We start from the raw sequence: 14,509 nt of genomic DNA, 5'->3' as shown, positions 1-14,509 counted from the left end.
AATGACCCTCTATCCGGTGCAGTCTCTATAGTCGCGCAATTGTGCATGTTGTGATTGTTTGGCGGAGGCTCACGCGTCGGGCAGCTCATGATCCATGTCCAAGATGGGCTCGACAAACCCGCGGAAGACGACGCTGGATATCCGCAACTTGGGCGTCGGCGCTTCCCTGGTGCCTCCCTCCTCCTCCAGACCGTTCTCCGCACCCACTTCGGGGGCAGCCTTGTCCTCTGCTGTGGAGGGCGCGTTGTCTTTGTCGTTGGTGGCGCCCTCGAGGTTCAAGGTCCACCGCAGCCCGAAGCCCCGGCTGTTCCTGACCTCGTAGATGGCGACCCAGGAGTGCAGCATGAGCACGTTCTCCCAGCGCACATTCTCCAAGACGGTGTCCAGCACGCCGGCCGCGAGCTCCGTTTTGTGGTCGTTGCTCCCCTTGGGCAAGGGCCAGAAAGGATGTGGTCGACCATGCTCGGACGAAGCCCCGCCACGTTCAAAGTGTTCTGTCATTAGCGGTTAGCATTCGCAATTGATTACCCCGCGTCCAGCTTCCCCAAGCTGTCAGGGACCTGCAGTAGTAGTTGTAGGCGCCCCTGATCTGAAACACCCAAATAAGGACCACTTACTGCAGAGAGCGACGGCGCCCGCTGACATGCGTGTCTTGGGTCGCGGAGGGGCGTTGAATGACTCGACGAGCGTCTGTCGGTCGGGCGGCAGCAGGAACACGGTGCCTTGGGTGCGCACTAAGCCGGCGTTTCGGTACGTCGTCTCCTCGGCGCTGGGCTCCGAAGACCACGGCAGCTGAAGGCTTGGGTACATTCTGCTCCAGACGATGTCGTCCTCTCTTCCCAGGGAGAATAGTCTCCAACTGAAGCGTGCAATTGGGGACACCGCCTTATGGACCGAAGAAACTCGATAGCAACTAAAGTAAGTATGCATGCATATATATATATATATATAAATGTTTTGTCGTTTTGGTCGCAACGGTGAGTCAGTCAGTAAGCAGTCAATCAACATGCCGCTAAGCAGGGCTGAGTTGGGGCTGTTCAATGGGGCCTCTTCTTGCAAGTAGCGAGGTGGAACTGTGAACATTCCAACTTCTTCACAATCCGAAGCTCATGTCGCCAATTCATTTTGCACGCAATTTGGGCCGTATAACTCTTGTATTGCGTGTTATTAGGGTATCCCCGTTCGTCATATCCCGAGATCGCTATGTCTGCCTCCATCTCGCACCCCACGGTTTCACTTGAGCTCCGTCGTGCAGTGCTTGATTAGCATGCTGATTGTCTCCCGTCACCCCCTGCTGGCCCTGAAGTAGTCGTCGGAGGACCTGTATGCGTGCCCTCCTCGCCACGGTGGAGTTGCAGTGGTGCAGGCACCAGGGAATCATCACTCGCTAGCCGGCCTTGACTTCCGCTTTGCACGTCCGCCCCTGGCAGCTCGGCAACCGGAGTCAACCCTTCGCCATCCGCCTGCTGTGCCGAGGGTTGATGCCCAGCAGCACCAGCACCAGCACCAGCACCAGCACCAGCGCCGACCACCGACCCTTCCAGCTCGCTAGCGGTCGAACCACCCGACGCGCGTTGCTGGTGCTTCGATTTCAACTTCGTCGAAGGCCGTCTCCCCGCCGCCGCTGCCGCCGCCGCCGCCGTCCCCTCTCCGAGCTCGCCGCGCAGCTTATGGGGCTTCGCCGGCCGGCCGTCCGCCTCGACGATGGCGGCGCTGTCGGCCAGCGGCACCTTGGGCTCCGCCGGCGGCGTGAAGCCGTCCTCCTCCATCCTCTTCTTGGCCGGGCGGTGGCGGCGGCGCCGGAGGAGCAGCAGGACCAGCGCGATGAGCAGCACGCCGCCCACGGCCACGCCGACGCCCACGCCGATCCTGGCGCCCGTGTTGAGCCCCGACTCGGACCCGGAGGCGTCGGAACCCCCGTCCCCGCTGCCCGTGTGGGTATCACCGGGCGAGACGGCGGTCCTGGTGACGGTCGCGGTCGTGGTTCGGCCGCTCGCGTCGGTAAAGGTGGTTGCTGCCGTGGTCGCTGAAGAGCCAGAAGATGATGAGTCACTTGAGCGCATGGGGGACGAAGAGGAAGGGGTGGTGCCAGCTGGTGGGCTTGGCGGGGGAGCGGTGGTACTGGTCTCTAACGTACGTGATCCGGTCTTGGTGGCTTGGCCTCCGCCTCCGCCTCCGGTGGCGCCGGCCGTGGGAACTGTGGCCGCCGGGCTGTGCCCCTGGAAGAAGCTCAAGGTGTCGCCCGTGTTCTGCGGCAGCGACACGATCCGGTCCAGATCTTGCGCGTCCTTGAACGCCGGCGTGGCTTTGGCCGAGTCGGTGCATTCGCAGTACGCGCCGTTCTGGAGTGTCGAGGGGTTGCCGATCTGTGAGCAGATGGCCCATTCGCCGCTGTCTTTGCAGTATGTCAAGGCCACCCACGGCTGGTCTGTTGATCTCGGGGCGTCAGCCAGCCATCCGCCCAAAACATAGCCGTCGTCGGATAGGAGACATGCGCGCGCAACACTCACCCACCACCTTCTTGGGACAACTTTCGTCTTTATAGTCGGGGTCGCTGCAGCCGGCCCAGTACGTCAACATGCCGCCGTAGCCTTCGCCGTGGACCCCGAAACAGGCGCCATCGGCGAGGCAGTTGTCACCCTTGCCGCAGCATGTCTGGCGGCCGAAAGCGTCGTTGCCGCACGGGATGAAGCTCGAGTCCAGCTTTTTGCCCGAGGCCGTGTAGCATGTGCCGTTGCTGACTCGCGGGTTGAGGTCACTCATCGTGGACGCTATTGTCGATCTCTACACATTGTCTTGGGTGATGGTGGATGAGAAAGTAGGTGGGCAGATGGGGGAAATGGCCAGCCACAGGTCTTCGATTCCATAATGGCACTTCACCAATTGCCATATCCCTTCGCTTAGACAACAGACCAATAATGCTGGCCAGTGACGTCCCAAACCCCCTTTCTGATCGATTTCATGGCCTTCAATCGATCGTCCATGACGTTGGTGTAGACGATCCCTGTAGATATCCCCAACATATAGCCGCCCCGGCTCCACCCCCCATGCGACCCTGTGGCTTCGGCTGGGCCAACCGCACTTCTACTGCAGCAGTGCAGCTCTGCCCGGAGCTTTCTGCCCAGTGCCAAGCGTCGACAACATCCCATCATGGCTGACCGCAAGCCTGCTTGGTGTACCTAGAACACCAATGAAATGTGTTTGTTTTCGAGGCCTTGCGGCTTAACACGGCCAGCTATTACTTAAGATGGAACAGATCACCTTTGGGGGATTTGCCTGCCGAGCTTGAGCGAATACTAAATGTCTGCCCGTGCGACTGTTGACAGCTACATATTTCCCACTTCCATACCGAAATAGTTGCATCCGCCCTAGGTCATGGATCAATCATACTACATCTATCTTCATATCAGCATTCCTGAAGGCCTTCTTCCCTGCTCCTACTGATGGTTTGGATTCACCTCTTCATTCAGCATCCCACTCCTCTGATTAACATGTGCTTTGGGTGCTCATTGAAAAGGCCACGGGCTATGAAAGCCTCGACTAATTCAAGCTCGGGTGCCAGCCGTTCAAGGGTCTCTCATCCGATCAATGACAGTGCAGTGCACGGCTCTACCTCCTTTTGATGATAATATACCACCCAGTAACCGCCCTGATCTGTGCAGAACTCGTTTTCTACTGATATTATCTTGGAGCGCAGTAATCCTACATCAGCTTTCGCTCTTTGCTACTTTTCCGTGCCCGCCACCCCTTGCGTGCGATTCGTGAAAAGCTAGCTCATTTGACAGGAACAGACACTGCGAATGTGAGATCTAACTTTGCTCAAGTAGGAACGAGCTGGCTGTCAGATCACCATCCTGGCTCGCTATATGAATCTTTGAAGTCAACGACCAGAAACGGACGAACTAAACCTGTTTCTCTACCAGGGGCGACCCCGGATTCCATCTCCTTTTTGACCTCGGCCTGCTCGTCCGTATCAGCTGGTCATCCCATCAATCACGATGAGTGATAGTCGGTCAGTTTTGCCGAGCGATTTCGTGTGCTCGCAATCCAAATTTCTCAGATGAACAGTGATATGTCGAGTCATCAGGATGAAACACGCCAAAACCCAATTTAGCTGCCTGTTCTGGGAAGTTTGCCCGTCCCCGCGAGGCATTCAGCACCTCTTGTTGACGGAAGGGATGACCTCACACCATTACGACAACTTCTCCTAATCGATTACGGCTACAATACTGCTAGCGACGACAAGACATCTGGACCAGGTCGGTCTGCGTCTCTTAGCTTCGCGAGCCGCGCCTTGCTCCCCTCCTCAAGGCGAGCTAGTTTACCTTCCTCGCCGCGTACAGAGTGATCAGACGAACGAGGGGGGGCAGCCCGCGCAGTCGAGAGGGAGGTGATGCCGGAAACCCGTCTGTGTGCCCGCATTCAGATGACTCGGGATAGCGTTGAACAGTGGGCAAACAGGTGTCAGTGCGAAGCTATGGGCTCCTCTCCTCATGGAGGCATCCAAAGGAGGCGCTCGAAGCTCCAGCTACAGAAAGTGCGCTGCATCTGTCCTTGGACATGTTTTCCTATGATGTCTGTGATCTAGAATCTCTCGAAGCAATAGCGTACATCGCATATTTCGAAGAGATGGCAATATCGCCATTGCAAATATAGAGTCCAAAATCGTTTTTAAATCTGCTCGAAGGATCCTGCACTGACACACACAAAGGCCATGGCTTCTCTTATCACCAACTTTTCGCGCAACGACCGCGCCTCTCCTCCAATGGCCGGAGCTCGGAACTACGGACGATACAAAGATGCCCCCCCCCCCCATACGCCCCTCCAGCCCATGCCATGCCCGCGGCACCGCCGAGCACGACGGCGTCGGCGTCAAAGCCGCCACCCTAGGCGCGGCCGCAGCGCGCCCCGGCCCCGCAGGCCCCGAGCGGCGGCCCCCGCGTTTCCGGCGCGCGCGCGGCTGCTGACGCCGTCCCTCTCGCGCGCCAGCTCGTTCTGCCGCCGGCTGCGCGACGAGTCGGCCATCCACTTCGCGCCCGTCGACCTGGACCTCGCGCTGCTGGACCTCGAGAGCGGCGACGAGCTGTCGCTGATCGAGAGCTACGACGACGACGACGACGACGACGAGGAGGAGGAGCAGCCTTCTTCGCGTTCGCGGCCCCTCTCCCCGCATGGGGACGATGGCGCCGCCGCCGAGGAGGGCCCGCCGCCGGCTCGCCGCTTGCACGTCTACCAGAGCAGCTCGACGCAGACGGAGACGTTGCGGGGGCGGGGGAGGAGGACGACCCCCGCGCTGCGCGCGCCAGCGGGGTCGCCGCGGGCCGGTCCGGCCTCGCCCCGTGTGCATCTGTACCCCCCGAACACGTAAAGGACGTTCGCCCCCGGCATCACCAGCAGCCCCTGAGCCCCGGGTACTCCGGGAGCCCCATCACGGACGGCGGGGTGCCGTCGCCGCAGACGCAGGCGGACATCATCACGTCGTACCACCAGCTCATGGCGACGGGCTACTTCCACAACGGGTCCATCCACCAGTCCGTGTGTCCGACGCGACACTCGGTGTGGCTGCCGCCCCTCGAGCTCAAGAAGTCGCCGACGACCCGCTGGGCTGACGAGATGTCGTCGCCCTTGGCCAGCGAGAAGCCCGCTTACGGCGCGCCCCCTTCCAAGGAGCTGATGAGCGATGCCGTCCGCCCGGACGACGAGGTCAACGAGCTCCCAACTGGTTTACGGTTTTACATGATCGTCGTGTCTTTGCTGCTTTGCGTCTTTCTAATGGCCCTTGACCTGGTTAGCCGTCCCACTAACTTTGATCTAACTAAAGCCAGAGACTAACGCTATATCTCAGACTATTGTTGCAACGGCCATCCCCAAGATCACCGACCAGTTTGGTCTACGTGACGTCGCGTGGTACTCGTCGGCTTTCTTCATGACCACGGCGGGCTTTCAGAGCTCTTGGGGTAAAATCTACCGATATTTCCCCCTCAAGATTGGGTTTCTATCTGCTCTCGGGTACGTGGGCCGACGCCCGTCTTCTATTAACGCTAGTCATGGTGCTATCATTCTTAGCAATATCTAGCTAACTTCTCATGTAGTAGGCACACTCGCAGTCACTCATGCCGTGAAAGACTAACAAAAGGCGCCAGGCATCTTTGAGGCAGGGAGTCTCATCTGCGGAGTGGCTCCAACCTCGGTGGCCCTTGTGATCGGCCGCGCCGTCGCAGGCGTCGGGGCCGGCGGCTTATCGTCGGGCTGCTTCATCATCATCGGGTACATTGCGCCACCAGCAAAACGACCATTGTTCCTGGGCCTGCTGGGGGCTTCCTTCGGGTATGTTTTCTTCCGCGTCGCGGCAGTCGTTCTCATACTTGCTCAATGTATCTCATTGATGTCTGTCCACAGCATTCGCTAACGCTTCGCAGGGTCGCCAGCGTGGCCGGGCCTTTGCTCGGTGGCGTCCTTACAGACAAGCTGTCGTGGCGATGGTGTTTCTGTCAGTACCGGAACCGCGAGGACTTGGCGATGCTGGGTTACTAACAAGATGCCGCCCTAGACATCAATCTCCCCGCCGGCGGCATCTCCGCCGCCGTCATCTTGCTGTTCTTCGCGACCCCCGCGGGGGCTCGGCCCCTGAAGGCCTCCCTGGTTGACAAACTGCGCCATCTGGACCTTGTTGGAGTGATGCTCGTCATGGGCGCGGCAGTCTCCTTCACGCTCGCGCTCCAGGACGCCGGCACCACCAAGTCGTGGTCCGACAAACAGGTCGTTGGCCTCCTTGCTGGTTTTGTAGGCATCGTCGCTACCTTCGCCCTATGGGAAACGTACCAGAGCGATTACGCCATGGTGGCGCCCCGTCTCATCCGGCAGCGCAACGTGTGGGTTCCGTCCGTCATTGTCTTCTTCCTCGGCGGAAGCTACTTCATACTCATCTACTATTTGCCCGTCTACTTCCAAGCCATCGATGGGGTCAGCCCCACCCAGTCCGGCAGTAAGTTGACAGGATGCTTCGTTCTACGCGCGTGGTAATCACTAACCCTCATTTCGCAGTTCGCAACTTGCCCTTTATCCTGAGTACTAGTCTCGGGGCTGTAGTGATGGGTGGAATTATTTCCAAGACAGGCATAGCTATGCCGTTCCTGGTCATTGGTTGCGCAGTAGCCACCGCCGCGTCGGGACTGCTTCATATGCTGGATCTGGACAGTGGCCCGGGCAGATGGATCACGTTGCAGGTCATCGCCGGCATCGGGTACGGCACAGCCTTCCAGATCCCCGTCACCATTGGCCAAGCGATGTGCAGCACCGTCGACCTCCCCTCGGTGACGGCCATCATCCTGTTCTTCCAGATCATCGGGGGCTCCTTCTTGGTGAGCGCGGCCCAGGTGGGCTTCCTCAACATCATGAGCCGGAAGGTGCTGTCTCTGGCCCCGAACCTGCCGCCGCCGCTCGTGTTGGGTACCGGAGGGTCGGATATCCGGAGGGTCTTTGGGGCCAACCTCCCTCCGGTCTTGATCGGCTACATGGCGGGCATACGGGTGAGTTTTGCTGTGGCCACTGGGGCGATTGGGCTGGCTACTCTTGCAAGTCTGTGTCTACGTCGGGAACGATTGGATGTGGATAAAGTCAAGGAGACAGGCGGTGGTGTGTAAGAAGTCGTCACGGGTGGCGGTGTTGATGTCACGAATGTACTGCCTTCTCGTTTGGTCTTTTCGGTGCTGTTTGCTTCTTTGAGATTGCTACGCCGGTTGTGGATATTATCACTCTTGATTCATACTGGAGTTAGGAGACCAACCCCATATTGAGACGTGTATAGAGTAGCTACAAGACGATGGAACGCGCATGCCTGGACGCCCAGGATTGTAAGAATAGAATGACACCAATCTTCTCCGTTTAACACCGCACGCAACGTTGCATCTGTCCACATCACGCACCCAGTAATGCCACAAGGTGAAGCCGCTCTGTATCTGTGGAACACACGAGCAGGTGTCAGACTGCCCCTCAGAGCACGACCACTGCGGCAATGGCCGCCCCCAGATACTGAACAGCAGGCCGGACGACGGCAGACGCTGCTGCTGCTTTCGACGTGGTTGCAGTCGGAGACCCAGACGCTGCTGTGTCGGTCGCCACAGCACCCAGCTCCTTGGCGAGTATACTGGTTGCTTGCGGGAGATCGGAAGCCGTTGTCGATAAATAACCATTGGATCTCCACACGCCGCAGACATGTCCGATGGCGGAAGCGAATTCTACGTAGAAGGAAGACGAAGAGACGTCAGAATGAAATCACGCATAGGGGAATCAGAGGCTTCGATACTCACCCGTGGAGCAATCAGTAGAGACGGCGTGCACCATATCAACGACGATTGGAGTCATGTGCCGGCACATGCAGTCGAACGTTTCGGAGCTGATGTCGGTGATTTTGCACCCTTCTTTCGTCATGGCGCTGGCAAGAGCGGCATGTGCGCAGCTTGGGATGTCTTCCACGTCTTGCGAGAGGCTCTCCAGCGCATAGCTCTGTGCCACCAAGGCCAGGAATGCAGCTGTGAATTTCATGTTTTGCGCGGCGAAGGAGTAGCTGTTGGCCGGAATGCTTGGCCAAAATGCGTCTTGAAGTTCAGCGCAGAGGGGAGACCTCAGAATGAAGAGAAACGGGGGGATACGAATCTATTAATCCCATCCCAAGCGCAGAACTCGAGCGGCCTAGTTGGCCACCATCGTGCGGCTGAGACCAGGGGCAGTCATTCAGCGTGCAGTCCAGACTGATGCTGCCCTATCAAGATCGAGGGCGCTTAACGCCATCTTCGACGGCGATTGGTCTCTAGTCAAGCCACCCAGCATTAATTTTACCTTTGTTGGTATAGTCTCACACAAATCCCATGGTCGACATGCCACATGCAGTGCAAATGCAAGCCACACGGGCTGATGGGCCGTCTAGAAGGAGCTATTCAGCTGCAGTACTCTTTTCTTTTGATTCACACGAAGCCCCCGAGGACTTTCGCGCGTTACCTTCTATGTAAAATTCAACACTAACCCGCTCAAAGCTAGATAGATGTACAATGCTGTAGCTGGATTTCGCTTCTTTTCTGTTCAGTTGACAGCTCGACATGGAACCGAAATAGAAAGAACAATAGCTAAAATTCCCACGTTAGGTGCACCAGGATTTTAATAAAAATCGCAGCTAATGCGCAACCAATACGAATGAAACCATCCTCTCCCTTAACATGCCTCTCATGGTTTTGCTGCGTTGGTTGGAGGGTTCTTCATTATCTTGGGTGCCGTCATCAAGAAACGAATGGTCAAATGGGATCGTTGGTACCAAATCCGTTTCTTGAGCGTCTACCCTTCGCATAATGTCATCTCATGCTACAATCCTGCTGCTAAAAGGCCTAAATAGAGCTGAACCTCGGCTTATCATGAGTTAATACAAAGGGCGATTCAATGTAGGTGATCAGTAAGTACTATATCCTGTGACAAGATACATGTTTGTTTTACGATCCGAGATGGTGTCGTGGGCGAATCTTGCGGTAGGCCTAGGACCTCTCTTCGTAGTTGAGAAATCCATTGTCGTCTACGTCTTTGCACTTGGGAGAAAAGCAGATGGTGTACGATTTGCTGTGCAGGCCCTTTTCAGACCCGAACATCGCGCCGTGCCGATTCCTGCGCGCAGCATTGTACGCATGCCAGGGTCAGGGGCTCAAGGGGATCGACGCGGACGTGTATGGTAGCCAAGGGACAGGCGGAGTTGGAATCAATCCCGTGTACGGTTCTTCTTGGTGGCAAAGCTGGCGAGGTCGGGGGGATTGCTGATTTGCTCGCTGTCTCGGGCCCCTGAGTTGGCGGGAGCCGCTCACAACCAGGACTTTGATGATTCCGGGCAAGAGTTGTGGCCACGAGGCTATCGCCGGGGAACAGCTGGACTGGTGGAGATGTAGTCGGAAGAAAGTTTAGCAGCCGGGCACTAGACGAGTGCTAGAAAGTAAGGGGTTAGTGCTGCGGCGGGAAGAATCCGGTCAACCCAGGCGTGGGACATGTCTGCTGTCAATACAGAAGAGAAACTAGACCGACGAGCAATCCGAACAGCAGCCCGGTGGCATCAGTAGGTATTGGTCAGTATGGTCTTTTGGAACCAGCCACATCCTGAACTTGCTGCATTGTACTCGGTATTAGGTATCGCAGATAACAAAAGACAGACTTCAATGCCAAGGCAGCATTTTCCACCTCTCGTATGACCTGACACGAACAGACAGTCCCGTCTCCTGTCTCAGCTGGCGCACTGGTATTCTTCGACAGTCCCGTCGGCGGCCACCTCCTTGGAACAATATTCCACGCCTTCCCACCGGGTGCATCGGCATGAACTCGTATTTGGTCAACTGGCCTGACGCTCTACCAGGTTGTCTGAGAATATTGGGTTCGCAAGTTGATGAGAGCATATTCGCCCCTGCGCCGATAGATCATGTGCCAATCACGAGATGGACGTCCTAGTTGCGTATATTGAATGGAGTATGCGTGCATTGAAAGTGTTGTTGTTACGTTCTGTTCTGCGGCCCAGCCAGCCCCGGTTGCCAGCCAGGCGACCCCGCGTACAGGCTAGACCAATTCCATTCCTAGCAGCCAGAGTTCTATTACTTGACAATTGACAATTGACTCTCGGACGGGCCATCTTCACCGCTCGCTGTGACTTCTCGAAGAATCGCGAAGAATCGGTGAAGTCCCCCTTCCCCCTTCCCCTGAAATGCTGTTTAATAGGTATGTGTGCTATTTTTAGGAGGAGGGGGGGCCGCCGAGTTGCACAGTGGGCAGCATTTGGACAGTGTCCTGAGCGTTGAGGGCAGTTTAGCAGGCTGGGCAGTGCCAAGAGGTGCTACTACCGGCCGACGGGTTGTATTTCTTCGTGTTGACGGGCGCTAGAGGCTGGATATAGCGACAACAGCGAGAAAATGCCGTCATGTGACGTTATGCGACTCTGCCGGTTTCCCTCCTCCTCGGACTTGTTGCCTTTTAGCCAGAGGCCCCTTGCCCTTTACGAAATGCAGCATGAACACCGGCAATCGATTTCTCGTATCGCCAGGCCCGACCCCACCTCGAATGGGCCGTGCAGGGTGTCATTAGTGGTCCGCGTTCGCCTAGCCCGTCTCCACCTCCCCCTGGCCGCCCTGGACCGGCCCTGGTCACATTCGCTAGCACCGGCAACTCGCATGGTGAGCTTAGACGGGCCAATCTGCCCAAGTGGATTTGCTTCATGCCCCCCGTGGGCCGCCACACCCGTCGGTCCCCCGGCGCCGCCGTCATGTCGAGACACGTACAGACAGAGACACCAAGACGACATCTATTAAAGACGCTCGACATCGCCCGTTAAGCATCTTCTTTTCCCTTTCCTTCCTCAGCACTCAGCTGTCAATTAATAATACACACGAAGTCCTTCTTTTTAATCCCCACCCACTTCAACCAGTATTTTCTCCGTCTTTCCCCCAGACACCACCACCACCACCATCAAGATGCAGTTCACCTTCGTTGCCGCCGCCGCTCTGTTCGGCGCTGCCATGGCCGCCCCGGCTCCCCAGGCCAACGAGATCCACGAGTCTCTGACCATCACCAAGTTCAGCGCCCGCAAGACCGACCTCAAGGGCACCCTGGACGGCCCCGTCAGCCACATCGACTTCCAGCTCATCAAGAGCGTCGAGGAGGGCACCATGGGCTTCGTGTGCACTGCCGACGCCGCCGAGGGCGAGACCGGCATCAAGACCGGCAACAACTCCTACCGCTGCAACGGCGGCACCGACACCAAGAACTACGCCTTCTCCCTCAAGGCCGTCAAGGACCAGAGCACCTTCCAGCTCCTGATGATCCACCAGGTCGCCCCTGCGTAAGTACATCCTCTTCTCTATACCCAAAGACAGACACTAACATGACTCCCACTGCAGCTACGGCTACCAGGCTAACGTGGAGATCCCCACCTACTGCCGCGCCGGTGGTGCCGAGACCATGATCTGCGACCAGGTCGCTGACGTCACTGCCAACCTTCACCTGTAAATGGTGTCGGCCACGACGTTCACGAGCCGTTATGGAGGAAGCCAGATATGAAGTTATTGATAATACGTATAATGGTGTCTAACAATACCGCTTGATGGAGAATTGGCAACGAGGACTTGCTTCCGAAATCCGAGTCAGCTCACCAACATAATCACTACAAACCCCATGTACCAACCGTACTTACATAATACAATATCACGGTACATGTACATTTGCTGTCTTGCTCTTCGTGAAAACCGTGATCCAATTTGTTTTGTACCAAGTCTTTCTGTTTATCATTCGCCGATCCCATCCACCCACTCTACCTGTTAACTATTTGGCAACAACCTCGAAGCCCTCCATCGAATCCAGCGCCTCCCGAATCTCGGCCTTGTAGGTGGGGAGGCCGCCCGTGTAGCAGACGGGCTCGTAGGCCCTGCCGGGCACGTTGCCGCCCATGTACGTGGAGCGGGTGGTGGGGAACAGCGACCGGTCGTTGAGCTCCACGATGTGCTTCTTCCACTGCGCCGCCGCCTCGGCCTTTGGGTTCACGTACTTGATGCCCTGCCGCTGCATCTTGTCGACCAGGTCGGCGATCCACCGGCCCTGCACCTCGACCGTCGACGGCCCGTTGCTGAGCAGCGTCGGCCCGTGCGCGCCGTAGATGTGGAACATGTTGGGGTAGCCGCTGACGCTGGTCCCGAGGTACGTCTGCGCCCCCGCCGTCCACTCGTCCTGCAGCTTGGTCTGGTGGATGCTCTCGAGGCCGAGCTGGGTCATGACTGTGTGGTGGTGGGAGGAAGTCCGTGTTAGCAAATAAGCAGTAACCTTCTCATATCAAAATCAAGCAAAGGATGATCGGAGTCTCAATATACCTCCCGTCACGACGTCCTGTGGAAAGAGCAAGTTGGTCAGCGTCACACCCATGTCTCGGAGAACTCCTGCGGGGGCAGCCGGCAACTTACAAAGCCCGTGGCCACCGCAATCACGTCGAACTCGTGATGCGTGCCGTCGGCGAGGGTGATGCCCGTCTCGGTGAACTCGCGAATGGGGTTGTCCTTGACGTCGACGACGTCGACGCCGGGCCGGTTGAACTGCTCGTAGTAGTTGTACTCGAGGCAGGGCCGCTTGATGCCGAAGTAGTGCGGCCCCTGCAGGGGCGCGAGGAGGTCCCGCTTGCGCGGGTCGCCGACGCGGTCGCGCGTCTTGCGCGCCCAGAAGTCGTAGACGCGCGCGTTGGCCGCGGGCACGTACAGGCAGTCCTTGTAGCCGGCGACCCAGAAGCGGAAGCCGCCGTCGCGCCAGAGCCGCTCGAAGAAGGCCTCCTGCTGCGCCGGCGTGTCGTCGCCCGTGTTCTTCTCCGACCAGTCGTAGTGGAACCCCGCGAAGCTCGTCTCGCGCAGCTTGAACAGCTCCGGGTAGAGCGCCCGCGTGCGCGCCCGCTCGTCCGGCGCGATTGGCCGCCGCCGCATCGGGATCGCCAGGTTCGGCGTCCGCTGGAACACCTTCACCTCCCCCGCCGTCGGGCCCCAGGCTTGCACGATCTGCACGCCCGACGCGCCCGTGCCGATCACCGCGCAGCGCTTGTTCTTCACGTCGACCTCGTGGTCCGGCCAGAAGGACGAGTGGTGCATCACCCCTTGAACTTGTCCATGCCCGGCCAGTCCGGGATGTAGCGCCTCGCAGCCTGGAGGAACGGTCAGCACAATATTGGAATTTGCGCAGGATACTAGGCCTATCACTCACGAAACCGGTGCCGAGAATCAGGTACTTGGCCTTGGTGGTGCGGCCGTCCTCGGTGCGGACCGTCCACTTGCCGGCGGCCGTGTCAAACTTGGCGCCCACGACGACCGTGTTGAAGGCGCAGTCCTTCTTGACGCCAATCACCTTGTCCACATGGTCGAAGTAGGCGCGCAGGTCCTGGTAGTTGGGGTAGTTGGAGGTCCAGTCCCACGTCTGCCAGACCTCGGGCCACGAGAACTCGTACTCGGGCACCTCGGAGTCGACGCCCGCGCCCGGGTAGCAGTTCCACCTCCAAGTGCCGCCCGTGTCGTTGCCCGCTTCGAAGATAACCGTCTTGTAGCCCCGCTCACGAAGCGTCTTGAGCATGAAGATGCCGGCTGTTCGGTAGGGGACTATGAGCTTTCCCGGTCTTCGTATCTTTTATGGGGTTAACTTACCAAAACCGGCCCCGACAACCAGAGCGTCCACTTCGAGATTCTCGGCATAAGGGCCTGACTTCTCGTTATGAGACACGGAATAGTCCGTGAGCTCAGTATTGAACTTCTTCGGGGGCGAGGGAATTGGTTCGCCCATGGTGGCAACGTCAACGTAACAAATCAGAGGCGAAAAAACCGGATTCGAGGAGAAAGGGCGAAGAGACTACTTGTGAACTTGTCTTTGGGAGTTTCTATGGCTGCAGTCACATGTCGGCAAGACTGGGTGGCTTTATATCGTCCCTCATGGTCATTGCATATCTGCTGAACGTGGCCACCAGGCCTCCATCAAT

At 57.9% G+C, this 14,509-nt stretch overlaps 6 protein-coding genes across 6 annotated transcripts; 3 read left to right on the top strand and 3 right to left on the bottom strand.

The window, feature by feature from the left end:
- Positions 1-87: 87 nt before the first annotated feature.
- PG998_006608 (uncharacterized protein) lies at positions 88-504 on the top strand (the record flags this gene model as incomplete). The annotated part of the gene is made up of 1 exon (XM_066873424.1): positions 88-504. The coding sequence occupies one exon, from the start codon at positions 88-90 to the stop codon at positions 502-504; it is 417 nt and encodes a 138-aa protein (XP_066729369.1).
- A 758-nt stretch (positions 505-1,262) lies between these two features.
- Positions 1,263-2,763, bottom strand: PG998_006607 (uncharacterized protein; the record flags this gene model as incomplete). The annotated part of the gene is made up of 3 exons (XM_066873423.1): positions 1,263-2,026; positions 2,138-2,428; positions 2,511-2,763. 3 exons carry the CDS (start codon positions 2,761-2,763, stop codon positions 1,263-1,265), a joined length of 1,308 nt encoding a protein of 435 aa, XP_066729368.1.
- Positions 2,764-4,714: 1,951 nt separating this feature from the next.
- On the top strand, positions 4,715-7,643 carry PG998_006606 (major facilitator superfamily transporter; the record flags this gene model as incomplete). Its single annotated transcript, XM_066873422.1, has 7 exons — positions 4,715-5,341; positions 5,398-5,787; positions 5,846-6,013; positions 6,137-6,327; positions 6,420-6,526; positions 6,551-6,985; positions 7,045-7,643. The coding sequence occupies 7 exons, from the start codon at positions 4,715-4,717 to the stop codon at positions 7,641-7,643; spliced, it is 2,517 nt and encodes an 838-aa protein (XP_066729367.1).
- Positions 7,644-7,992: 349 nt separating this feature from the next.
- Positions 7,993-8,544, bottom strand: PG998_006605 (Extracellular membrane protein- CFEM domain protein; the record flags this gene model as incomplete). Its single annotated transcript, XM_066873421.1, has 2 exons — positions 7,993-8,237; positions 8,310-8,544. The coding sequence occupies 2 exons, from the start codon at positions 8,542-8,544 to the stop codon at positions 7,993-7,995; spliced, it is 480 nt and encodes a 159-aa protein (XP_066729366.1).
- Positions 8,545-11,486: 2,942 nt separating this feature from the next.
- Positions 11,487-12,021, top strand: PG998_006604 (uncharacterized protein; the record flags this gene model as incomplete). The annotated part of the gene is made up of 2 exons (XM_066873420.1): positions 11,487-11,854; positions 11,913-12,021. The coding sequence occupies 2 exons, from the start codon at positions 11,487-11,489 to the stop codon at positions 12,019-12,021; spliced, it is 477 nt and encodes a 158-aa protein (XP_066729365.1).
- A 312-nt stretch (positions 12,022-12,333) lies between these two features.
- Positions 12,334-14,316, bottom strand: PG998_006603 (uncharacterized protein; the record flags this gene model as incomplete). Its single annotated transcript, XM_066873419.1, has 5 exons — positions 12,334-12,782; positions 12,876-12,891; positions 12,966-13,687; positions 13,731-14,135; positions 14,181-14,316. The coding sequence occupies 5 exons, from the start codon at positions 14,314-14,316 to the stop codon at positions 12,334-12,336; spliced, it is 1,728 nt and encodes a 575-aa protein (XP_066729364.1).
- Between the last annotated feature and the right edge of the window lie 193 nt (positions 14,317-14,509).

Source organism: Apiospora kogelbergensis (assembly GCF_038363985.1).
Source record: "Apiospora kogelbergensis strain CBS 113332 chromosome Unknown utg000005l_segment0_segment0, whole genome shotgun sequence".
Lineage (NCBI taxonomy): Eukaryota > Fungi > Ascomycota > Sordariomycetes > Amphisphaeriales > Apiosporaceae > Apiospora > Apiospora kogelbergensis.
This window is presented reverse-complemented; position numbering and strand designations above follow the sequence as displayed.